This window comes from Delphinapterus leucas, chromosome 20 (assembly GCF_059928025.1).
Source record: "Delphinapterus leucas isolate spDelLeu-1000000601 "Yukka" chromosome 20, BTC_Dleu_Yukka2, whole genome shotgun sequence".
Taxonomy (NCBI): domain Eukaryota; kingdom Metazoa; phylum Chordata; class Mammalia; order Artiodactyla; family Monodontidae; genus Delphinapterus; species Delphinapterus leucas.
Window position 1 is genome coordinate 53,953,918 of NC_143148.1, and position 25,657 is coordinate 53,979,574.

At 43.5% G+C, this 25,657-nt stretch overlaps 1 protein-coding gene across 7 annotated transcripts in view; it reads left to right on the plus strand.

The window, feature by feature from the left end:
• GAN (gigaxonin) overlaps positions 1-25,657 on the plus strand; it is a 93,239-nt gene that overhangs the window by 40,390 nt on the left and 27,192 nt on the right. For 3 of the 7 annotated variants that reach the window (XM_089903340.1, XM_089903341.1, XM_030761066.2), the window contains 6 exons: positions 686-798; positions 1,767-1,916; positions 2,830-2,966; positions 3,225-3,353; positions 12,743-12,852; positions 12,940-15,193. In XM_089903340.1, coding sequence (XP_089759466.1) covers positions 686-798; positions 1,767-1,916; positions 2,830-2,966; positions 3,225-3,353; positions 12,743-12,852; positions 12,940-13,121 — 821 coding nt within the window. In that variant the 3' untranslated portion in view covers positions 13,122-15,193. Of the gene's footprint in view, positions 1-685; positions 799-1,766; positions 1,917-2,829; positions 2,967-3,224; positions 3,354-9,892; positions 10,811-12,742; positions 12,853-12,939; positions 15,194-25,657 lie in introns of those variants that run through there. The other 4 variants (XR_016391039.1, XR_016391038.1, XR_016391037.1 and 1 more) reach the window with 3 other exon arrangements.

Sequence of the window (25,657 nt, forward strand, 5' to 3'; positions counted from 1 at the left end):
TTTCTGCCAGTTGCCTGAAAACACTACTAATTTGTAATTACTGTAAATCAAATTCCAATTTTGAGATTTCCTAGATAAGCAAGGAGATTTAAATCTGGCTTCTAATTCTGGTTGGCCTTCATCCTGATGGTTAGAACTTCAGCGAGGCTTTCCTGCCAGAAGCCACGCTGTCTGTGGGCCTGGGATTTAGATTTCTATCTTCTTCATCCCCTCAAAGCCATTAAGAGAAAGGTTGCATTTTTCCCAGATTGCCAAACGCCCTCAGAGCAAAATGGTTTCCATGCATGGTAACCTCTCTAGGGCCCACATTTCCCTTCAGTTTTACCATAGTGTCTTGTTGGCTTCTTCTCCTTTAAGAAGACTATTTTAAATAGAGTCTGGGGAACAGAACAGATGAACTGAGGTAACTCAAAGTCACTTGCTGACCGGGTGGGTGGTGTTAGTTTTCCTTTTAAGGTGCAGGGTAGTGGGAATCCACTCAGAGATCCCGAGGCAAGTGAAATGGTCAGAGTGACTCACAGATTTGGCTCTATCACCCAGGCTTGGTAAGATCTCGAACCCGTTGTTGTCAGAGAAGGTATCTCCACATCCTATCTCTGCCCTTACGGCATTTGTATTTGACTAGAGATAGGTGTTGAAAACTTACATTTCAACTTCCTTGCGTGTCTTCTTTGATTTTTTGCAGAAGGATTTTTGTTTGTATTTGGGGGCCAAGACGAAAATAAGCAGACCCTGAGCTCAGGAGAAAAGTATGACCCAGATGCAAACACATGGACGGCACTGCCACCAATGAACGAGGTAAAATACTGCTTTTGTAATTTGTCTGATGTTTCTTTTTTCCCTTTAGCACTTTTGTTTGCTTTGCGTTTGAGTATAAGGAAAGAGGTAGCAGCCTCACCAAGCCCCCCTGCCTGGTACGCTCGTGCCCCGCTCCCGGCTCTGCTCCCTGTGCCTTCCCTCGCTCCCCCTTCTGAAGCCTCCTAGGAGTGCACTTGCTTTGGGACCTTTGCCAGGTACCCACGTGGCTCGCTGCTTGCTTCCTTCAGTGTTTGTCCATATGGCTCCTTCTCAGCGAGGCCTCCCCCGGCCTCTCAGCTCTCCTGCCCCCTCCCCTGCTTTCTTTCTCTTCATACCACATAGAACCTCCTCACATACTAGATCTTTCTCAACGGTTCGCACAAACTTTTTGATGATGGCAGCGCATTTTGTTTGTGTGGTCAGCGCTCTCCCTTCAGTGCTGGAGTGGGGCTGGGCACCCAGGAAGTGCTGTGAGTGGATGAGTGTGAAACACATCAGGTTCTGTTGCTCCAGGCAGCCTTAGCCCGGGCCTCTCGCCCTCCCACCCCCACCTCTCCAGCCACAGGCAGTGCTGTTGACGTGGACCTTACTTGACTTCACACGTCAGCTGGGAACCACTTGCTGCCCACTGCTGTACAAAGATCATTTTACAGAGCCACACAGTAATAGTTCTCTTTCTTGTCATGAGCTGTTGTGAGTAAAAAGTAAGGATTCTGCCAGTGAATTCACCACGTGTGTAGTTCCCCTGTTCCGGGAAGTTCCTGGACTTGGGTTCTCTGTCTATTGTGATAGAAGAGTGAGCTGCTAGGGAAATCAGAAGTATTTGAGAGAGATGGTTTTGAGCCTGGTATCTCTTGGCTGGAACGCTGGAATGTAAGAGTATCTGTAACTCTTATTAAATGTATGAATATCAGCTTGCAATCTGATAGTTGGCCTTTTGTCTACAAAGATCTTTGATGTCTTTTCAGGCAAGACATAACTTTGGAATCGTGGAGATAGATGGGATGCTGTACGTTTTAGGAGGAGAAGACGGTGAAAAAGAGCTAATTTCCATGGAATGTTATGATATTTATTCTAAAACCTGGACAAAACAACCCGCTTTAACCATGGTTAGAAAGGTGAGAACGATATCTTGTGATAACTAATTCACAAATTGGATTTTAAAGTTATGTTTCTTCATTTCCTACATATGCCTTTTAACACAATTGATAGTGTTAAAAGAATTAACATTATAAAACTCTGTCTTTGTTGGTAGCTTGCCTTCACTATTACCAGCCACACACCAAGCTAGGAAACGGTGTGTGAGAGTGTTTACCTTGGCAGTGGGCTCTGGGCAGCGCTGCTGTGTCCCAGGCCCACGCCTGATAAATGCTGTGTGATTGCACTAACCTAGGAAGGAACCAGGTCTCCCAAACCTGTTTTCTTAATCGTTGTGCAGGACTGGGGAGAAACATTAATCCATAGGTAGAGAACTGCCATTGCAGAGCAGGATGAAAACAAATGGCTCATGTTAGCTGTTTACAGCTTAGTCTGTATTTCTTTTCCCTGGTGGAGGTTGGAGTTTCATCATCATGCCAAAGCCTTGTCCAGCGCCCTAGGTATTTCACACCGTGGGTACCGGGATTTACTCATAATATGATCTCTCACCGTCTGTGCCCTTTCGACTGACTTACTTGGGGCAGGAATTGAATGATGTCTTGCCCCAAGGAGTCCACATCTGGGACTCTTGAAATAGTGGTGAGGACAGAGAGCCTGGAAAGCCTCTTTAAGAGTTAGGATTATTTACTCACTTAGCGGAATAGTATTAGATGGAGTTAATCCTTTTCTGAGGATTAGCAGTGTGTGTATTACCTTGCTCTTCTCATTTTTAAAAGCCTCTGTTGTAATATTGGAAGGCACCATACATAGTCTTACTATTAGAAGTCAGATCCTTTTCCAGATATTTGCCAGTGCTCTCTAGCCAAGCTGGTATTTACTCGCCCAACTTTAATAATAAATGTTGCCTCCCCCACTGTTGCTTTCTCCTTTCAGATTGGCTGCTATGCAGCTATGAAAAAGAAAATCTATGCCATGGGTGGGGGATCATATGGAAAACTCTTCGAGTCTGTGGAATGTTATGACACACGGACCCAGCAGTGGACCGCTATCTGTCCACTGAAAGAGAGAAGGTGAGAGAACTTGGATAAGGACTGTGCAGAGCCCCCTTCACCTGGCTTTTGTTTTTCCCTTCTTTCCAGCTAATCTTTTATTTGACTTGGCATTTGGTTGATGTAACATTAAATTAATAAGCCATTTCCTGAAAAAGGAAGACCCCTGTATTTGTGAAACGTTGAATGGCGCAGAGCTAAAACAAGCGTAAGAGGAATTATGGAATCGGGTCATGAGTTGTAAATCTAATACCTAGTATGCCCTATGTGGCCTTTCAGGTTTGGAGCTGTAGCCTGTGGAGTCGCCATGGAACTGTATGTATTTGGGGGAGTCAGAAGTCGTGAGGACATCCAGGGGGGCGAGATGGTAACCTGCAAGTCAGAATTCTACCACGATGAGTTTAAAAGGTATTTATGAATGGTTTCATGCGGCTTCTGCAACTTTTTCTTTATGCTTTCAAAGGCATGTTTTGCTTTGTTTAGTTTTGTTTTCAAATGATTTCATTGAATTTATCTATTTATGTCTAATGCATAGTAGATATTTATTCAGTGACTTCGGAAATCTTGGTAACTCATAGGAAAGCCATAGAAGAATGTTTCTAAAATGTAGATCAGACCTTGACACTTTTGATAGCTTTTAGGAGAAAGTTTAAACTCCTTAACTTAGCAGATATGGCCTTTTGTGATTTGGCCTGTGTCTACTGTTTCTGCTACTGTTCAACCAGATGCGTCACTTGAGTCCCACTGAGTGACTTTTTTCCTCCAAAACATGGTATGATTGTCTCAGCTCTGTGCTTTTTTTTTTTTTTAACATCTTTATTGGAGTATAATTGCTTTACAATGGTGTGTTAGTTTCTGCTTTATAACAAAGTGAATCAGTTATACATATACATATACATATGTTCCCATATCTCTTCCCTCTTGAGTCTCCCTCCCTCCCACCCTCCCTATCCCACCCCTCTAGGTGGTCACAAAGCACCGAGCTGATCTCCCTGTGCTATGCGGCTGCTTCCCACTAGCTATCTGTTTTACGTTTGGTAGTGTACATATGTCCATGACACTCTCTCACTTTGCCTAGAGTCTGTCATACAGAGTGAAGTAAGTCAGAAAGAGAAAAACAAATACCGTATGCTAATGTATATATATGGAATCTAAGAAAAAAAAAAAAAAGGTCATGAAGAACCTAGGGACAAGACAGGAATAAAGACACAGACCTACTAGAGAATGGACTTGAGGATATGGGGAGGGGGAAGGGTAAGCTGTGAGAAAGCTCTGTGCTTTTGTACTATTCTCTTTGCCTAATATTTCCCTTCCCATGTTTATCCAGTTAATTTGGCCTCTTCCAAAACTCTGCTTAATCATCACTGCCCAGAGAAAGCCTTCTCACACCTCGCAGTCTGAGTCAGGCTCCTCAGTCTGGGATCCTATACATCTCTCTCTTGGATGTGATAGAGGTAACGGAAGCTCCTTCAGGACAAGTTCCAGCTCAGCTTTGGGTCCTAGCTTCTGGCATCATACCTGGCCAGTGTCAGACACTCAGTAAACGTGGTGTCAGAGATTCTTAAAACATCTGACAGGCTGCCATATGTCTTGTAAAGTAGGCAGCATCCTTCCAACCCCGTCACTTCCCTCCTCTGACACGTTATATTGTTGTAGCCACCAAACAGTATTGTTATTGCAGTAATATGTTCAAATCCTACAGGGAAACTGCCCTGCTGAAGTTAATCTTGTGATAGCATTTCAACTGTGTTACCAGAAGGGGGCGCCAGAATATAATGTCCAAGTTCATATTATTTTAGATAAGGGCAAACAATGAGCGGTTGCCAAGATTTTAGAAATATGTATAAATGTTACCTAACTATTAGTGTATTTTAAAGTTAGGATATTTGCATAGCCTTTTCCCCCCCTTTTTCCTTCAATTACAGGGAGCAAACAGTCTTAGGAAAATTTACTAGACAACGTGTGAGAGCAGTTTGAGAATGCTTGCTCTGGTAGCGGTGGGGGGCAGAATTTCAAGGACTTTGCTACACTTCTCTTCCATAATATGTTACTGCGAGGGCTGACTGTTCAAGGTATGAAGTAGTTTATTAATTTCTTGCCCAAATGAATCCCAAAACAGTGTGCCCAACCTCATTAACAAGCAGTGGTCAGTACGTTTGGTTTCTGATAAAATATTGTTATAAGCCTTTGCAATAATGACTGAATTACTGTTTGGACAGTGTGAGCTAGAGAGCTATAAACTCACTTGCTGAAGTAATCAGGGTTGCTTATGGTTTTACCATTTTCTGTCCCTATTTTGATTGTGTAGGACTTAAATCTGGCTATAAAGTTTTTTATCTGCCCTTGATATGCTAGCAATTATTAGAACCTTTAGATTTCTATCAGGTTGTCTCATATTAATATAGTTGAGAAGCTTCAGATATGAGTATATTACTTGCTTTCAGTTCGTAATTGTTAAACGTGAGTGTTGCTTCTTCCTTGCTATTTAAAAGCACTTACAGATAAAATTTGTATTATCTTTAGTTGGCTTATATTCAAGCTTTCCAGTGTTGATTCACAAGCAGAATGAAGAAAGCTTAACTTCTGTTGATATATAGGATTCCTGTTTAGATAACACTAAACATGCACATAACACTAAGTGCCGTGTATTAACTCATTTAATCTTCAAAACAACCCTCTGAGATATAGTTACTCTTTTTATGCCTATCTTGCATATGAGGAAACCAAAACACAGAGAGGTTAAGTAATGTGCCCCAAAACACACAGTTAGCAGGTGGCAGAGCTGGAATTTGAACTTGGGCCCCAGAGTCCACATTTTCAGCCACCACACAATATTGCCTTAAAAATATAGGCTTTCCCATAAATATCTATAAAAGGAAAAAAAAATCTATAAGTAGTTTATTTCTTTAAAGATCAGATGTTTCCAAGTGTGTGATATTTGCATACTCTGGAAACTGTTGCCAGATGAACAACCTGCATTAGATTGGAGACCATTTACTGTTTTTAAGTAATCTCTTGTCTTTCCTGTCTTTGTTCCCTATTTTTAGGTTAAAACTTTCCTGGAAAAATGCCATATCTTACTATTTTCTGTGTTTCTGACTAAAAACAAAACTATGTGAAGGAAAGCCAAAAAAAATTGCCATTATTTATACCAAGTCATGGCAACAACTTCATATATCCAGAAAGACAGTATCTCTATTTCTGTTCCTTGTATCCCTGTTCTTTTACTCGTACTACCATCCTCCCAGTGGTCCACATTCAAAATAAGGTCATCTTTGATTCTCTCTTAGGCTTCACATCTCATGAGTTGCCAAGTTTTTTCTTTTTTTTTTAAACTCTGTAGTGTTTTTCACACATTCCCCCCCCCTTTATTTTTCTGCCCTGACTCCAGTGAGCTCACTCTTTTATATGTGCAAAGTCTTCTAACCAGTCTCTCTAATACATTTCACCTACTTGTGCTTTTGAAAGATTAATCTGACATTGGTCATTTCATCGTGATGGAAATTCTTCCTGTTTCCCCATTGCTTACCAAGTAAAGATAACAGTATTTAGCCTCCTACTCGGGGCCCTCCACGATCTGAGGTTGAGAAAAATGTTGAGCCTTTTTCGCTTTCTCCTTTTCACATGTTCTCTGCTCCAGCTCACTTCTTATAGCCATCCTGTGTTTTATTGTCTCTGTGCATTTGCTCAGCCAAGATGCCCTCCCCCTTTCATTTTTATATTATAGGTAAATCATGTTAACTATTCTTTGAAGCCTACATCTGTGAGTTTCATCTTTTGATGCCTGAATGTATACTTGGACAGACATCTTTGACCACTGGCTGAATCCCCTGTGGTTCTCTGACTTGTGGGTGAGGGACCATTATGGTAGCAAGGGTTAAGTGGAAGTCACTGGAACTTTCCTTCCCTGCCGAGATAGAAAACCAGAAGCAGTACTGCATCCTGAGGAATGTGCAGACATTTGTGCCACCGTCAAAGACTTGAAAATGCAAGAGTCGTGCTACGTATCATATCCCCACTTAATTCACTTAGAAAACGTAGAAAAGTCAAGCGGATTTTGGAAAATAACCGTGAACTTCCATAAACTTAAGCAGGTGATTAAGCGATCACAGCCTCAGTCCTGTGGGTGGAGTCTCTATGCAGCACAGTCCCTGGCCTTGCTGCCGCTGTTGCCTTAGCTGATGCCTTCTCTTCACACCAGTCTGCAGTGACCACCAGCAGCTGTTTCTTGTACCTGGCAGGACCAGCGGTACCCCTGTACAGTGTTGCCTCAGGACTGTGTCAGTTTTGCCGTGTGCAGTATATTATTAGCCCCCAGAGATTTTGCTCACCTTGGTGTGCCGTACTGTATTGGTCTGCCCCGTTGACCATGTTATGCTGTTTGGGTCTGAGGCTTAGGAAGTAGCACATACTACAGATGCCTTTGTAAGACACGTGAGCAAGAGGATGGGAGATGAACGCTGCTTCTAACCAAATCCGCTTCAGTCATGGTCCAGCCAGGAGACAGAAACCACCTCGTAATCTGCAGGGGAGATTTAATGTATGTAATTATTAACTAGGAAGAGTAGTTAGCTGCTAACAGGTGAGAGAATGCAGAAACAGCCGATGAAGGAAGCGCGACTACAGCCTTTAGGGCTGAGGGAAAGTGCCCCAGGAAGGAGCAAACTGGGAAGAGCCCTCCCTGCCCCGCAAGGCTGGATTTACCTCCGTGGAGGAGGGTGTGCAGTGGCCCCAGACGTGGCAGAGCCCTGGGGTGCCAGGGCCAGAGCTGGTGCGTGGAAGCTGCCTGCTGGCTGGCAAAGGACCACCCTGAGGGAGAGCCACTCTGGTCCCCCGGCACACAGGAGGCGGCAGAGCAGATGGAGGAAGGAAAAGGCCACCGACACCAGGGAAGAAGCCCTTTCCTCTCCCCAGGCTTGCAGTCCCGCCAGCGCTCTCTGTGCTGCGCTTATCTTCTCAAAGAACCAGCTACGCATCCATGTTCATTTTCTCCACTGTGTTTTCTGTTTCATTGGTTTCTCCCCTTGTCTATATTATTTCCTTCCTTTTACTTACTTTGGGTTTATTTTGTTCTTCCTTTTCTAGCTTCTTCAGGTAGCATATTTGATTTTTCAAATTTCTCCTATCTTTTTATCATAAGCGTGTTTTCCTTTCCCTCACTGAGCATCGTCATGGTAGCTGCGTGCAGGTCCCTGTCTGGCAGATAATCCCAGCATCTGAGTCATCTCAGAGTTGGCGTCTGTTGATTGTTTATTTCCTTGCAAAGGGGTTTTCATTTTTCTGGCTCTTTTGTTGAGTAATTCTGGATTGTGTCCGGGGCGTTGCGAACATGACATTGTTGAGGCCCCGAGGTCTCTTGCTGTTGCTTCAGAGACTTGCTCCGGGCATTTAGCAGACAGTGGACTTGGTTAGACTCATGGAGCCTCAGGTGCAAGCATTCGTGGCTCCAGTGTCAGTCAGACGTGACTCAGGTGGATGTCCGTCAGTTTAGTTCTGTACCTCCCATCTTTCTGAGACCCCCGCACACTTCAGTGATCCTTGTTGCCCCAAGATGCTCTCCCCTGATTCCGGTGGCCAGAAAGACGGCAGGGTTTTCTCTAGGGCTTTTGTTCCCCAGAGCTGCCAGCCCCAGGCTGCCTTCAGACGGAGCTACCAAGGAACTGGAAACTCATTCCATGTGGGTGCTTGTTCAGCTTTCAACTTCTTTCCCAAATCTGCCTGCTTCTGCTCGGTCTCCAGAGCCCTCAGGCAGTCTGTCTTTTGTATTTTGTCTAGAGTTTGTAGCTGCTTCTCGTGGGAGGCTCAGCCCAGCCCTCGCTGAAGCTCCCTCTCCCCTCCCTCTCCCCTCCCTCTCCCCTCCCTCGCTCCTTCCCACCTTCTCTCCTTCCCACCTTCTCTCCTTGCCTGTCTTACCCCTCCCTCTCTGCTCTCTCTGAAGCTTGCCCCATTTTAAAGTTTCCTTTGAGGGAGGGGGGATTCTTAATTCTGAGTTACCAGAGGACACATCGTTGTAGCCTGCAAGTCCCGAGGAGCCCACGTTTGAGAACAGTGTAATAAAGGCATAATATTGCCTTGTCCATTACAAAGATTACTGCTACTTCACGATGCCTGCTATGTACTAGACACTGTGCAAAGTACTTTACATGGGCTGTTCCATTTCATCCTCACAGCAGACACCTGAGCTTGGTGATGGCGTCCCCACCTTACAAATGACGAAAGAGAGACTGGGTTAGCTCAGTCATCCAAGGTCAACGAGGTGATAAATGGTAGAGAAAGAAATGCAGAAGTACATGCCATTTATACCATTTTTAAAAGCAGCAGCTAAATATATGATCCAATTAAATTCTCATATTTTATGTACTTTGAAGCCTCAGCATTATATAAAATAGATCACATAGGATTATTTTTCTGAAACCCAGGAACTCTGAATCACTGATCTGCTTTGGACCAAATCTGGTAGACAGTCCACATAGACCAATATATTCAGCTTTGTTGTGTTGTTCCAGGGAGGAATTATGTCGAATTCTCAACTCTACGAAATTACTGAGAAATGCCCTCATATTCTGATGCGTTCTTTCGGTAGATAATCTAGTCGCGTATGTCTTAATTCAGCAGAAGTGCCAGCTGCCTTGTGGGCGTGCCTGTGGCCCTGTTGATGGACTTGCTGGAAGGGTTGTATGCCTCTCCAACAGGGTCATCCTGGGAGTGGCTCAGCTGCAGACAGGGCAGGGGGATACTCATCGGCTTTGTTTGATTCAGGACCTGGGAAGAATTGAAATGTCGAGGTTTAGTTATTTATGTTTACTTAGCCTTGAAGACATAAAATATGAACAAACCAGTTGTTGTATTTGACATTTTTCAAACTTTTTCTTTCAAAGGCCTGTTCAGGTCCCCATTTTCACTTTGCATTGAGAGCTCTTAGATGTTTCCCTTTTCCTATTTATTAGACGCATCTCGGAGGCAGGGGCCAAACTGAACTCCCAGTCCCAGCAAACTGCTTGATTCCAATCAACTTTTAGATGTTCGAGGAATCGGATGTTAGGTAAAGGTACTCAGGGGTATGACAGCTTTACAGCAGCTTTGCTTCTGAGTTGTTCCATGATCTTGGGCAAATCATTCTGCTTCTGGGTTTCTTGGGATTAAAAATATGGAAGCTACTACTTTATATAACAGTCTGGGAAGAGTGCTCATTGAAATAAAAGTGCTGTTCTTAGTGAAATAATTTTACATTTGTATTTAACATCAAGATGCTGTAGACCTTAGCCAGTGGCTTCTTGGACACTTGATGGCATAAAGTTAGACACAGGGGAACAGTGCCAGGGCATCTTCGTGCTCTGATGGTGAGTGGAGGCCCAGACACTGGTAGTTCTGAAGGGTTTAGATACATTTCCAAGATCTGGCTGAGGTCTGCTCTGACCTGGCTATGCCTTTAGCTATTAAAGGGAAATTGTTTGGTCAGATTACCTTAAGTAAACATTATTACATAGCAGAGTCATTTGTTTTTGTTTTAAAGCAAAAAAACCCTTTTATTTTGGAATAATTTTAGACTTGTAGAAAAGTGGCAAAAATAGTAAGAGCTCCCAAAAGCTTCTCCCAGCTTCACCCAGCTTCTCCTAATGTTGACATCTTACATACCATAGTACAGATATCAAAACCAGGATACTCACATAGGTACAGTATTATTAAGTAAACTACAGACTTTATTCAAATTTCACCAGCTTGCCCACTAATATCTTTTTCTCTCTGCTCCGGGATCCGATCCAGGACCTGACATGGCTTTCAGTTGTTGAGTTTCTTCGGTCTCCTTTAATCTGTGACGGTTCCTCAGTCTTCCCTCGTCCTTCATGACCTTGACACCCTTGAAGGTTATTGGTCAGGATATCTCTTCATGTGGGTTTGTCTCATGACGTCTCACGATGAGGCTGAGGTTGCACGTTTGGGCCGGGAATCCCACAGAAGTGCTGCTGGGCCCTTCTCTGCCTGGCGTCAGGGAGAGCATGATGTCGATAATGTCTCGTTACTGGTGATGCTGATCTTGATGACTTGGTTAAGGTGGCATCTTTTGGGTTTCCCCATTGTAAAGTCACTACTTCTCCCTTTGTAATTAATGAGTATCTTGGAAGAGAGAATTTGAGAATATGGGAATATACTGTTTCTCCTTAAACTTTCACCACTAATTTAGCATCATTGGTGGACTGGCCTTGCAGTAGTTATCACTGTGCTCTTTGCCTAATGGTGAATTTTCTGCTTCCCTCATTCCTTCTACCTTTGTCAGCTGGAATTCTGTAAAGAATACCTGCCCCTTCTCCCTAATTTTTTTTTAATGTATTCAGTCATTTGTTTTTATCAGTATGGACTTATGGATAGTTATTCTGTGAGTTATGTGTCCAGGTCTATCATTATTCATTGCGTTGCTCCAGTTGTTCCCACTGTGGCCATGGGGAGCTACTGCATATCAGCTCCGGTGTCCTCCTGACACAACTCATCCTGTTTGAAGCTCTTCCTAGGTGGCAGCGCAAGACGATCCAGGCTCATCTTGTATTTTCGGCCTCTTCTGTGGAGTCAGCCACTTCTTCATGGAGCCCTGGCTCCTTTTAGTGGCTGTTAAATTGATTTTCAACAGAAGTACCAAGCAATGTAGTGGGGACAGAAATGTCTTTTCAGCAAGTGATGCTGGAACAGCTAGGTATCCGTATGGGGGAGAAAAAGGACTTGACTCTTACACCTCATATCATACACAAAAGTTAACTTGAAATGTGTCATAAGACCTAAGTGTAAAAACTGAAACAATAAAATTTCCAGAAATTTTAATTTAAAAAACCTTTGCAACCTTGGAGTAGGCAAAGATTTCCTAGGAGGACATAGAAAACATGAACTATAAAAAGAAAAAAATGATAAGCTGGAATTCATCAAAATTAAAAACCTCTGTTCTCAAAGTCCCCATTAAGATAATGAAAAGACAGTCTACATGCTGGGAAAAAGATTTGTGATACACGTATCCAACAAAGGACTTGTGTCCATGAAATAAAAAGAATCTTAAAATTTAATAAGAAGACAGAAAAGCCAACTTGAAAAATGAGCAGATCTTTGAGCAGAAATTTCACAAAAGTAGATACATAAAGTGTCCAGTAAGCACATGCAGAGATGCTTAGCACCATTGGTCTTCAGGGAAAAGCACACCACTCATATGGCTAAAATGAAAAAGACCGACGGTACCCGAGCTGGCAGTAATGCCGAGCAGTTGGAGTTTTCACATGTTGCTCATTGGAATGCAAAATGGCACAACACCCTGGAAAAGAGTGTGGCGTTTTCTTATCAAAGGAAATATACCTTTAACCGTATAACCAAGCAATTCCATAACGTAAGTCCACAAAAGAGCTTTGCCCTCTCAAGTCCAAAATAGCTTCACTCACAATAGCCAGACACTGGAGGCTGCCCAGATGAACCTGAACAGGTGAATGGGTAACAAATTCTGCTGTACCATGTAATGGAATCCTGCTTAAGATTACAAGAAATGAGATAACGACGAAGCCACAGCATGGATGAACCTCCTTCACACTGTGCTGAGTGAAGGAAGCGGACTGGATAGTGCACTCCATGATTCATTATATGCGACGTTCTGGAACAGACACAACTAAGTCTTCAGTGACAGGAAGGAAATGAGTGTGTCCGCAGAAGAGGGGTGTCGGTGTCGTGCCTTGTACTGTAGGTGGCTCACTGAGTTTGTCATCTCAGTCTGCTGAGATGTCGTGGGCACCCTTTGACCTCCTTCATTCTGTCCCTCTGTTTGTTCTCAGGTGGATCTATCTTAATGACCAGAATTTATGCATCCCCGCCAGTTCCTCTTTTGTGTACGGAGCTGTCCCCATAGGAGCCAGTATCTATGTCATCGGAGATCTTGATACAGGTCAGAATGTTACAGTGATCTTGTCGGAACCGTTTCCCGGTGATTCTGAGGCACGGTGTGTCACCTCTGCTTATTCTCACGGCGCAGGTACCAATTACGACTACGTGCGCGAGTTCAAAAGGAGCACGGGAACCTGGCACCACACCAAGCCCCTCCTCCCCTCCGACCTGCGCCGCACCGGGTGTGCAGCCTTACGTATTGCGAATTGCAAGCTTTTCCGCCTGCAGCTTCAGCAGGGCTTGTTCCGCATCCGCGTTCACTCACCTTGACGGGGCCGCGGCGCGGAAGCGGAGCTCCTGACCAAGCGCGCCGGGACGCGGCGCTCTGCGAGGGGACAGAGATGGCAGGCGACCCTTGCTCTGCGCCGGCCTCTGTGCGGTAACACGAGTGGTTTTCTAACGCTTAGAAGCCTGGGCTTCCAGCTCTTGTTCGGGAGAACACGTAACTGCTGAAAAAAAACGAGGAAGAGTCAGTTCCTCCAGGAGATGTGTCCCTAGACCAACCGGGCTAGTCAGCGTCAGAGGAAAAGGGAAGTGGGAATCCGTGTCATGTAAAATCAGGAAGTTACAGCACCAAGGTGCATGTTCCCCGCGGGGAACTCACGTCTGCCTGACCGCTCTGTTCGAGTACCTGGCTTTGGTTAACAAACGAGCAAACATGCATATATCAACATATCCAAACATACCGGGGTTGCTTTTCCACTGCACTTGGAAGGAGATATTATGCCTAACTCTGCCCAACAATTTAAGGTTTGTGCCTAAAATGTTAGATTGGACTCAATGCCAGTTAGTCTCCACTTACTACTAGTTCTCTGTCCTAAGAATCTTTTTTAAACTAAATTATGATGAATTGAAACTAAGATAAAATTTCTCTTTTATGACATTCTATCTTAGTAATCCAAAGGATTCAATGAATTAAGGAGTCAGGTGGCAGCCCTCCCACGAATTTAAAGGAAGTTGCTGACTTCTGTGTTAATTCAGATGAAGATGTGTCATGGCGTCATTTCTGGGGTTGTGAAGGATCTCATGCAGTGCCAGTCTTCCTTTCCAACTAACCAGAACTGTTTTATAAATATGAGGGTATTAGTGAGTAGGAGATTTTGTAAAAGAAGGACCTGAGCCGGACAAATAATAAAGGTCTGCTATGACCAAAAAAAAAAAAAAAAGTCCAGAGGAAATATATAGGGATCAAAAACTTTTAAAAGCAATCTGTCTGAAAGCACACAGAGTCTTGTTTACTACTGTCTAGGATTTGAAAACGTGTCTTGGAATGCGAATCCACGTTAAGAATCTAGTCTTTGTAGCAGAATTTTCTCAATGCCGTTCACTAGTACGAGATTCAGACAAATTACAAGTAAAGGTTGGCTGGTAGAATAAACTACCTCAACTTAATTTCGTTCTGTTCCTGTAGAGCAAATTAATCCTTTCCTCCTTCCCTCCCTCTCACTCCCATGTCGACCCACTCAACCCCACTCCTCAAAGTGGAAAAAGTCTGTCATTAGTGGTACTTACCTTGTAAGATATTTTGTTTTCCATTCGAATTATACCACCTTAGTGTGAAACCAAGGAGTTCAAAGTGCTTGATGACTTAATCATTTGAATTTTATGCAATATCAGATTTCTGATCAATTTAATACAGAGCTCTTCATTTCTAATTGTTTTCTACAGTTTCCCCCCCCTTAGTATATGGCTGTAAGAAGCAGCATTTAGTCTTAATGATTAATAAATGTATAAGTGTATCCTTTGGTTATAAATTTGAGAATAGGAATTTCTCCTAGAAACTTCCTACCTGGAATGTCTGTATGCTTTACCCATGCATATGAAACATCACTTGTCTTTTCCCACCCAGGAACAGTAGAAGTCAATCCAGTGCTAGAAAAGTCACTGAGCAGCCTTGTCTGTGGGAATTCTAAAGAATGTTGTGTGTGCGCATTAACTCTCCATCCTGGCAGAGACATGGGTAAAAGGAGGTATAGGGTTTTCCTCTTCTCTATCAGAGGCACTGGGCCAGATTTGCCGGCCATTCACATAACAGTCAGATTTGACGCGAAGTCAAAGCCAGCCTCTTTGCTTTGTACCGTGTACCAGTCAGCAGTTGTCTGCATGCTTTCCCCAGGATACCTTGGGTGTCTTCTAATCAAAGCAAACTGCATGGCCACTGCAAAGAAAGAAAACTTTCTTTGTACAACTAGATGTTAGTTTTAGAGGAAATAAATTTCTGAAAAAGTGGATTTTCTTTGGTAAAATGTCCCATACAGAACAGAACCTTGGCCATCAGAAGCCACAGCTGAGGTACATTAAAGTGGTAACTAATGTCCTATTAAAGCGATGACAGTCAGCAATTCTCTTTTCTTTAATTTCTGAAATTTAAAGTCCTTCCCAGGCTACGCCAGGCCCCTCCAAGGAGACAGTTCATTGTTTAGGAGTGAATGGGTCCCTGTTGCAGTATTATCAGTGCCTGCATGACTTGGTCAATTCATTTTATAAAAGTAGTTTGTTTTTTTTTTTAATTTAGTTCATTGACACTGTAGCTGCAGAAATTAGGTAACTTTTTTAAAATTAAATTTGCTGCATAATATGGGATGCAATAAACAAGAAAAGCTGCTAAGTGCCAAACTGTTATTTTACTATATAATAATATAAAAATATTACATTGAAGTGTAGGCATGTATTTAATTTTATTATATTCCAAAATTAATCATGACTTTTTTGTAAATTAGCTACTTTAGTATCTTGAAAAAATTATTTTAACTAATTTCACACAGGTTTGTGTTTTAGCCATCCATTTATGCCTTGAAATACCCTTTCTTGGTAAATTTTTGATAGTTCTTTTTCCATTAGGCACTTTTATCAGGTGTATATTGGAATTAGCAGCGAAAGATAGATCTTAAAATTTTAAATACAGTATCTTTGGGGGAAGTGCAATTTATTTTCATTATCCACCAACAGAAGGAAAGTTGACTCAGCTTAGAGTAATTTAAAGTATTTCTTCTAGGCTACGGTCTAAAGTAGGTTTGTTTCTTTGCTTAACACATCCAAATACAGATGTTTTTTCAAAGATTTAAGTGTTTAATTTAAAATGAAGTTTAAAATTTTTTTGTGATAGTGCTTATATCCTGTGAGAGTAAAAGTGTGAGAGAGAGTGTGTCTGTGAGTGTGTGTATGTGTGTGATGTGACTAGCTAAGTCTGTTTGTATATGTTTAGCTTTGGAATTGTCGTTCCAAACTACATATATTATTGTCTCCTGGTGCTTCAGATAAATTCTTGAGCCTGTGGTCCTTCAGTTTATACTACTGTGTTAACTCATGTTGAGTGTATATATTGACGTATTTGTAGTTTGTAGTAAGTTTTACTTGGCGTTTGCATTTCTTTTCTTTAGCATATTAAAAACAGTGTTAGTGTTTACCAACTCATAGTTGGTATGTTATAAAGATTTGGCCTAAGAAATTTCTAAATTCATCGTGTCTTTTACTGCTATGAGGAGTTGATAGCTGACAGTAGACTTTTTTCAAGCTGTGCAACCACCAGAAGAGAGTATCTGGGGGATGCTGGACGGCATGTTGCTTGCCTTGAAGTGTTCTGTTATCTTGCACGACCACTTTAATGATGGCACTTTCTTCGGTGATGCTTTGGAAGTGCCATTTTGTCATTTATGAGTGAGGAGTTCCCTAGGCAGTGCATGGGAGATACATCCTTTATATTGATGTGGTAAAGACAGGGCTCCTTCGCTGTGGCACTGCAGTTACTCAGGGTAGCAAGTTAGGTTTTTAGAGAAATGTGTTAGCTGCTTAGGTCCTTTGGGGTTCCGTTTGGTGTGTTCCTGCTTCATTGCACCAAACCAGGGATCTCCAAAAGTTTTCCAAGGAGCATTAAAAACACTGCAGTATTACCTTCCGGAATGTTGTTTTTCTTCATTCAAGAGGAGGCTGCCTGTGATCAGGTGAAGACATGTGATTATCCGGGGAAAGAATGAGGTGGCACTTTCACCACATCAGTTTTGAAGGTGCTGGAACCCCCGTACAGAGCACCCAGTGGAAGGGAAGGGAAGGGTGAGGCTGCTCTGGTTCGGTGGCCGCCCCTGGAGCCGTGAGAGAAGAGACTCCAACCGGCACAGAAAAGCCCACCCTGGGTTTAATCAACAGTGTTGATTGAGCACCTACTCAGAATTCTGCTTGGGTTTCTGGGGAGCTTCACAGTGAGGCAGATGAAATCCTGCCCTCCCTCTAGACTGTAAACTCCTTGTGGGCAGGAACCCTACTTTAGTCTTCTGCTAATCCTAGTGCTTGGCACACAGTAGGTAGTCAATAAATGACCAACGAATACAGTGTCCTTGTGATCCAGGTGACCTTCTACACAGGATTGAAAGGGACTTACTTTTAAGTGAGAAACTTTGCACACAGATAGGCCGGCCTCATAATACAGAGTGGGAAACCAGTACAGAATAAAAAACGGAAAGTGCCTGACTTATATGTGACGCACAGCTCTGTGGTCTCCATATGTTCTGGAGGATTTTTGAGACCCTGTACTCAGCACACCCAATAATGTTTACGGCATCTAATGTTGGGTTTTGTTCACTGCTTTTTCTGTGGGGCTCAAAATCTTTTCCAGAACGTACTGCTTTGATCCTCATATCTCTGTGATGGGTGCAGTGCTCTCCATTGGACAGAAAGCAGCCTTTGAGGCCCAGTAGATACAGCTTCATTCCCCGCTTCAGATGTGAGTAGAAGCCAAAAAGTGGAATCTGGTCTTTGGATTATCAGTTTCACTGTTCAGTGTATTAGAATATCACTTAATTTTTTAGGCATACAAGTATTTTTAATCGTATGATAATCATTTATGGTATAACTTAAACCCCCAAACATATCCTTTGCAAGTTGCACAAATATAAACTAAAAGATCTTTGGTTTTCTTTGTCATTTAGCTGTGGGAAATTTAAGAATTTACTAAAGTTGTAAGAACAGAAGTCATAAGCGTTTGAGTTTGAGAGAGAAGCTGTTTTTACTTTTAAAAGCTGAAGCTTCATTTATCCTTCCCTTTCTTACCACATCTAATCAGTAAGGGAAAAGATACTGTGTCTTAGAATGTTGAGGGAAGCATTTTGCTAGCTTTCTAGTAATCCCTGAAGTATTCCCTAGAGCTGGTTGGTAGAAGTTTATGGTACAAGGGTGAGGAATGCCCCACTTGCCCACATTTGAGGGGAGTGTGAACTCAGGTGAGTTAATCCTGTCTGCTGGCAGCGGAGTCCTCCTGGTCTTGAACTGGAGACTTCCTCTATTTTTTGGCAAACCAGCTAGTAAAAATCCTAAATTTTTTGTAATTTTGTTTCAGAGGTAATTCTATTATTTTAATTTTAAACATATCTCAACTTGGTCTCTGCAGTATGTGACGTGTGAGAAGCTCGGATGTAACTCTGTATTCTTTGGACCGATGCATACTGCTTAGGAAAGCTAGTTCTTTTCAATTCTATCATTGAAGTTCCCTAAACGAATGGATTTTTAAACGCCTTCCCTTTCTTATGAAATCAGATATCTAATAACGTTGCATAATGATCTAGTGAGAAATGTCTGTTGCCTTCTCTTTTTCATGTTGAGATAAAACTCATCTTTTAAAATTGCTACTCACCTGAAATTTAGGCTAATTATAATTTTTGATATTGACGTCTTCATGGCCCAACAAAGTTGTTGTAGACTCTTAAATCACTGTGATCTGAATTAGAGAAGGTGCAGGTAGGAGGGGGTGACAGCCCACGAAGTCTGGGTACACATTGCCTAAGATGACGTGGAGAAAGCTTAGCCACTTCCTGTGACCCAAGTAAATGAATGGCCACTTCAAATAATTCAGATCCCGAGTGGCTGTGGGTTCATCTTTCTTTCTGGTTGGTGAATTATGTTTGTTAGAACTTTATTTTTAGCATGTCAGTACAGCTTTTTAAGTACCTTATTTTTATTCCTCTCACTCATCAATTACACACACGGTGTACCTTAGAACCTTGGGTTAAATTTTTGCAAGTTAAACCGAGGAATTTGGTTCACAGTTTGCTTTATCATGTTTCCTGTTTAATCGGATGAGAATTACACATGCGCGTATTCCCTTGTTCTTCGTGTTTATAGGAAAGACGCTGTTCTCGGCTACCTCATTATGTAGTGTTGTGCTTGATCCCCTGCCAGTTTAGAAGAATTCAACACATTCTGTCCTTTAACAAAAGCCTGGAAACAAGCAGTAAGCGGCCTTGAGGAATACAATTCTCTAAGGCGTAGTTTCCATTTTACTACTTTTTTTAAAAAAATAGGCACTTTTAATCAGGAGGAACAATAATTCTCCTAGAGCTGCTGCAAAGTGATTACTTGAAACTCAACTTGAACTTTAAAGAGTCTTTACAAGGCTATGTTTTCATAACGTAGAAAAGTAGTATATTTAAACACCACTGCTGTGTAAAATAGAGGGCTTCATTGCCATCGTCATTCAGATCAGACAGGAAATCTTGTCTGTCTGTAATTTGACCCAGTGTTTGGGATTTAGATGCTTGGGGCTACTGTTTTTCATATTCTATAAGGTGCTATTGGGAGCAGTTTAAGGGTCTGTTAGGTGTAGTTTCATGAATTTGTTTCCCAAGAATCTTAATTTTGATGAAAGTATAGGGCTCATCAAGAAGTTCCTCTTCTCTTTTAGTTCTGATAACCTGGGGTTTTAAAATGAAACTCTGAAAGTGCAGGGTTGAGTTGACCAAACAACACAGAACTGCATTTCGCTTAAAATCACTAGTGATCGGGTTTGTTTTGTGTGTCAGTGGAATGTCCCCAGCTTCCTCCCGTACGCACCATCTGCACAGGGCACGTGTGGGTGCTGTCCTCGCCAGCATCTGTCCGCCTACCTGGCTGGTGAGTGAGGGGGAGCTGCGGGGCCCATCGCTTCCCGTAGACAGACCTTCCCTTCCGGGGGTGACTTCTTATAGGAATTACCCAGTACCCTTCATGGCCAAAAAGAGTTATGCCCATTCCTAAAAACCTAGCATACTAGGAATAACTTACATACCAGGTGAGATCTAAAACCTTAACTGTCCCTGTGCATTAAGATTTAATGGATGTGCTTGTGCTTTGTAGACTAAAGAGCTTGCTGCTGACAAAGTCCTCCTCGGGTGGTTCTAGCCGTCGGCCATGAGGCATTCCCTTAGGTGGTTGCCAAGAGAACCAAGGTTCACCCCTCTAAAGCCCCAAGCTTTTGTATTGTAATTGTTTTGAGGAAAATATCTGTAAACATTCTCTGTACTGTTCCGAGTGAACCCAATGGTTGTGAGCACGCGTGGGCTTCAGGGCCGGGTGCACATGGGTTTAGAGATGCTGGCCGCTGGCTGCTTCGTGAGCTTCAAAGCTCTTTACCCCGTAGAAAGAGATGATGGGTGTTTACCTGCTAGGGTTGCTGTGAGGAATCAGTGGGGTAAGGACGGTGAGAACTTGGTGTCTTGCACACAGATGGGGTGGTTGGGATCTCAGCTGCCATTGCCGCCCGACTCAGCCTCTAGTCACTCATGGTCTTAGCTCTCGCCCTTCGCTGAGTGTCCCCACCCTTAGTGCTTTCTTCATTCTCACGTCTGCCACCACAATACACAAGTAAATGCATATTTGCACTTCCAAAGTTATTTTCTGGATCCATGACACCGTTCTCCTCCTACTTCTCTAAGACCTCAATTCAAGGTAACTCTAGACAGCGGAAACACCCCAAAATATGTGTTTAGAATATTTAGAGTGCTTATAAATATCCCTTATTTCAGGGTTTGCCTAATGAAGTACTCTAGTAATATTTAAAACTCTTTCCTGAAGTTGAATTTTTCTTTTTTCCCTAAAATATTAAAGGTAGTAGTCTATATTAGTCCAATATACTGGATGTTTTCTAGATCTCTGTTTGAGATCAGTATACCTGAACTACGCTTTCTGAACTTGGATGTTATGTGGAACCTAAGAACAAACAAAGAAACTTTGTGTTACGTGTGTGTGTGTGTGTGTGTGTGTGTGTGTGTGTGTAGAACTTCTGTACCTTCAGGTAAAGAAGGGTTATTTAACAAAGTGATACCAAAAGTGAGCTACCTAATCCTTTTATAAAATCACTTCCTTTCCAGTTCAGATTACAGACTGGTGAATTTAGTGGTACGTGACATACCCAGCTTATCTTGACTTCAATAAGACATTTGATAAAGTCTTTCTTGATATTTTTGTGATTGAGAAAAGGGAGTACAAATAGGTTTAAAAGGGCTGAGAAATACCCAGGCAGTGTTGATAGGAATGGGCCCTTGTGTCAGCACGGACGGGGGCAATCTAGCAGTATGCGTTTTTAACGTTTTCACTACTAACTTGTATGAAACTATAGACGGCAGAGGAAAGTGTTGGGTGTTAGGGTCTGCAGTGCTTTTTTTACAGTCTAATAACATGGCTAAATATAGTCTTATGTCTAGGTTCAGAGAAGATAGTTCCCAATTGAAAGGGAAAGAAAAAAATGTGTGTGGCGGGTGGGGAGGGGGAAATCATTTGATAATTTGAACATAAGCCAACTGTTTAAAAAAATAGTGCCCTTGTCTGTGTTGGGGGCTGGTAGCCCAAAGAGGAAGTCTGTTCTGTCCACATGCTGCATTGATGGGCCCTGGGAACTGCACTGAGCTGCCGACTCTGGGCACCAGCACCTGGGAGGCCACCTGGAGGATGACAGCCGGGGTGGTGGGCTCTCTGGAGGCCCCAGGCTCTGGCCTGCTGGGGGGGCTTTAGAAGGAGCAGATGTGCGTGCCCCAGAGCGCCTTGCTCAAGACGAGAGGCAGAAACAGTAGAGGCAGAATGTTTCTGTCACTCTTAGAACTTTCTAGAATTGCCTTGTGATGAAATGGGTGCCTCCTGTGGTTCGGAGCGCTCAGCTCTGAGAATCACCGCAAGGATGCCCCATGCAGCTGTGACTAGTGGGTGTGACAGTGTCAACCATGGGGGTCTTGCACGGTGACAGGATGTTGTCACAGGCTCCAAAGCTTCTTGCAGATGAGGTTCTGTGAACAGTTTAGTAAAAAAGTGGGGGGGGGGGCGAATAACGTTTGTAATTTAGCTTTCACATTGTTTTTGAGGAGAAGGGCCTCTGTTCCTCCTGACGTGTGCTCTCTCCCCGCCTCCCTCCCCTCCGTCCTCTCTGCTCGCTCACCGCCTCCTGATTGCAGCCACTGGCCCACGGCTACAGCCAGCTTCAGCAGAACCTTCAGAAATAGACGTACTTCTAGAGATTTCCCTAAAGCCATGTTGTTAACTAGACAGTGATTCTTGCTGTTTATATACTCTTTGTTCTAAATCCCTCAGTGCCTCTGCAGGCTTAAGAAAGCTGGTAAGTAAAAATCAGACTCTTTTAAGCAGGGCCTGGGATGCCGTCGAGGGGACCGTGCACTGGGGGGAGTTGGGTCGGCTGACCTCTTCCAGCCCCTCCCAGCTCCAGGAATGGGCACCTCGCTGATGGGTTACTTTGTCATCCCTGGAGAGGCGTTTCCAGAGGACCTGCTTCCTCTCGGGTTCTGTCCCTCCCTCTTCTATGAAAGCCCCTGCAGTCTTCCTCCCAGTTGACGGGGCTGCAGGGGCGCCACTCCCCCTCTGTGTCTCCTCCCGACCCCACCTGCCCCAAAGCCCAGGGACTGAGCAGAGGCTGGGACAGGCACCCAAGTCCAGGTCCGGGTCCGAGGGAGGGAGCTGTCTGCGTTGTTTTCCGGGCGTGTGCCTTCTGCCCATCCCCTCGGCTGTCTTCACTCACTGTTGACCCTTTGTTTGAACCAGTGTTCACTTTCCTCCCCATGTCCCGTTGTGCCTGCACAGACTGTGGGTGGGATCTCCGAGGACATGGGCCCTTCCTGCAGTTGGCACTTCTTTCTGGGCAGTTGAGGAACTTTAGTCAAGATGGGGGAGGTATTTTGGTTGCGTGCTGAAGTGTACGCTTATTTACCTACTTTTCTTGGCAATCGCATCCTCGCCTGCCCTCTGTTCTCATCCCGTGGCCTCTCCCAGTCTGGTTTTTTAACTGCTTGAATTATGTATCCAAAAGAGTGGGGGGCGCTCTTCTAGTTCCCCAGACATTTAGCCTAAAACACGTGTTGAAAAAGCATTCTTCCAGGATCCCTCACCTGGCCTCTGTGACCAGCGCTTTCCACCGCCAGAGAGCCAGAGCGGTGGCCCAGGCCGGGCAGCCCCCCGGAGTCTGCACTGCTCTGCTCCTCCCACGTGAGAACCCGGGGCGGGGCCCGGAGCCTCCCGCCCCAGGCATGGCCAGGTGCATCTCTGCGGCTCCTTAAGCAGCTAGACTGGAACAGCCTCCCCAGGGCCCCAGGCGGCCTCACCCTCCACACCTGCCCCGGAGGTTCTTAGGGCTCCTCTCTGAGCCAGAAGCAGGGGCCCCAGATGCCAGACATACCACATCAGCACCCAGCTGCCAGGCGCCGTGCGGACTCCACCTCGTCCTTTCCTCTTATTTAGCTCTGATTAAAAACACACTGCACTCCAAATTGTGACTAGGACCGGAAATTAGAATTCCTCATTTACAGTAAGAGAGAGACCATCTTTATGTATTTTTTTCAAAAGGAATTTTTGTTTCAGAAAAGACTCTAGAAAGTAAATGTATTCTTGTTAATCTAAGCACATGTTCACTGAATTGGACTCTATGCTTTGTATAAAATTACGTAGGATCTGGTACGTGGGGCAAAAGGGTATGTATCATCGGCTTAAAAACAAACCTTCAGTGTCGGTGGGTTTACGGCATTGTTTTCCTATAGGGGGCCTCAAAATTTAAGTTCTACGTGGAAACAGATCAGCCAGGTTGCATGGGGTAGACGATTTTATGATGGGAAATGTCTCAAGTGGCCTTTAGTTGAGAAAAGCACAGGCGCTTCAGCAACACTTGCTTCATTACATATCAGTGGCTTTTTCTGCTGGTGGGATTCTTTTCATTTTGACGCATCTGTGACAGCCTCTGTTTGGCTCCTCATTCCTGTACCCCTTCAAGTCGCCAGTGACATAGCGGTACTTGTTTTGTGTTCGATCATACCACTTGTGAACTGTGAGGACCATGAAAAAATAATCGTGTCTTCGGCAGAACATTTTGAACACCTGTCGCGGCCCGTTCTGCAATTGCATCAGCAGAGCTTGGAGTGATCAGTGGATTTAACACAAGCGCCTCCCTCCTCCACCCCTTCCCTCCCATACTCATCAGAAACGATTGTAGAAGTACCCCAAGCAGGCTCTGGCAGACTTCATTTTCACACTGTATGTTCCTGGTGACAGAGACGCTCGTACCTATCTGTGAATGGGGTCCGTCCATCACTTATTCTGAAACGTGTAGATTCATTCGTTGGTTTTCTCTCACCGACCCCAGTCTTCCGCTGTGAGAGAAGACTACCAAGGGAACTCCTTGAAACAGGGCCATAAATTCAGTTTGACTTTCCCAGACTCAGGGGTGATCTTCACAGTGGGCCCTGGTCCGGCAGAACAACCAGCGACACTCCTGTTGCCTGGTTGCCTGTGCGGCACCAGCCGCCGTATGTGACAGCCGCCCTTGTCAAGAACCAGTTTTCAGCACACTCTTGTTTTGTCATTTTCAGTGCTTTTAATACCATAAAGCGAAGTCCATGAATTCCAGATTCCCAAAATACCGTATCAAAATTCATCCTCTTAAACGCAAGTCTTTGTTTAATTAACATATCTATATTTTCTGACACGGTACGTACAGAAGAGTTTTTAATTTAAATCCTGCAGCTTTTATTATCTGGTAAGATTCCAAGTTGAGCAGTCTACTTAGACGTGTATTCCGATGGGGTTACATGTGTTCAGATGAGGTATCTCGATCTTTAAAGAAAGACCTACTACTGAAAAAACCGGAGATTTGCAATGAAATAGACATAAGCTAGACAACAGACATGCTATGGAAAGTTCAAAATATTTCAAGTACTGGGAAGTTGCAACTTGTAGAGTTGTCCTCCCCGAATTCAGTAGGATAGCAGAGAAATTGTGCTAATGTGATTTCATTGAAACGTCACGTCTCAAACATCCTGTGGTACAAGCGTATTCGTTTCTTCTGTGGGGTAGTTTTCTATTCCGTTGCTGGTACGAAATTTTAGTGAAGTTGAAGTAATTTTGAATTAGTGACCTTTCTTACAAAGTTGCTTTATGGTTTACAAGTAATACTGATGCAAACAGGCTATGTTAACTTTCTTAAAATTAAGTAGCACGCACTTTGTTTACAAGCTTGGTTTATTGTGGGGTAACTACGGGGTCACCCCGTTTCACGAGCACAGGATTTGTGCTTTGGGAACATAACTGCATTCGTGCTGTTCTCTTGTACCAAGGATCAGTGAAAGTGTTTTATCTTTTTTATGTAGTTTGTATTGACTGGATTTTATAACTGTAAGAAAACAGAAACAGAGTGTTGTATTTTGATCTGAAATTTGTCTATGGTAAAGTAATTTTGTTTTATGTACTGGAAGTTCATTTAAAACTTGAAATATTTTCTAGAAGGGTACCGAACAAATGAATCGTCTTTAAGCTGTTTAATTAACCTAATAAAACAATTTGATGGGGAAGGCATTGTAATTGGTTCTGATTTTTACAGTGGTTCCCACTAAGTTAGCGTTGTCGATACAGCTTGGCTTGACTTCTGAATGGAAAATTATCTTTTTTACACCACATCTTAAACGGTTTGGGTATCAGCTCCCTGGATCCTGGCTCACAGTGTAAGATACACTCCTTCACCACACTCCACAGTCATTGCCTTGGTGTCTTCCATCCCTTATCAGAATAAGTCCCCA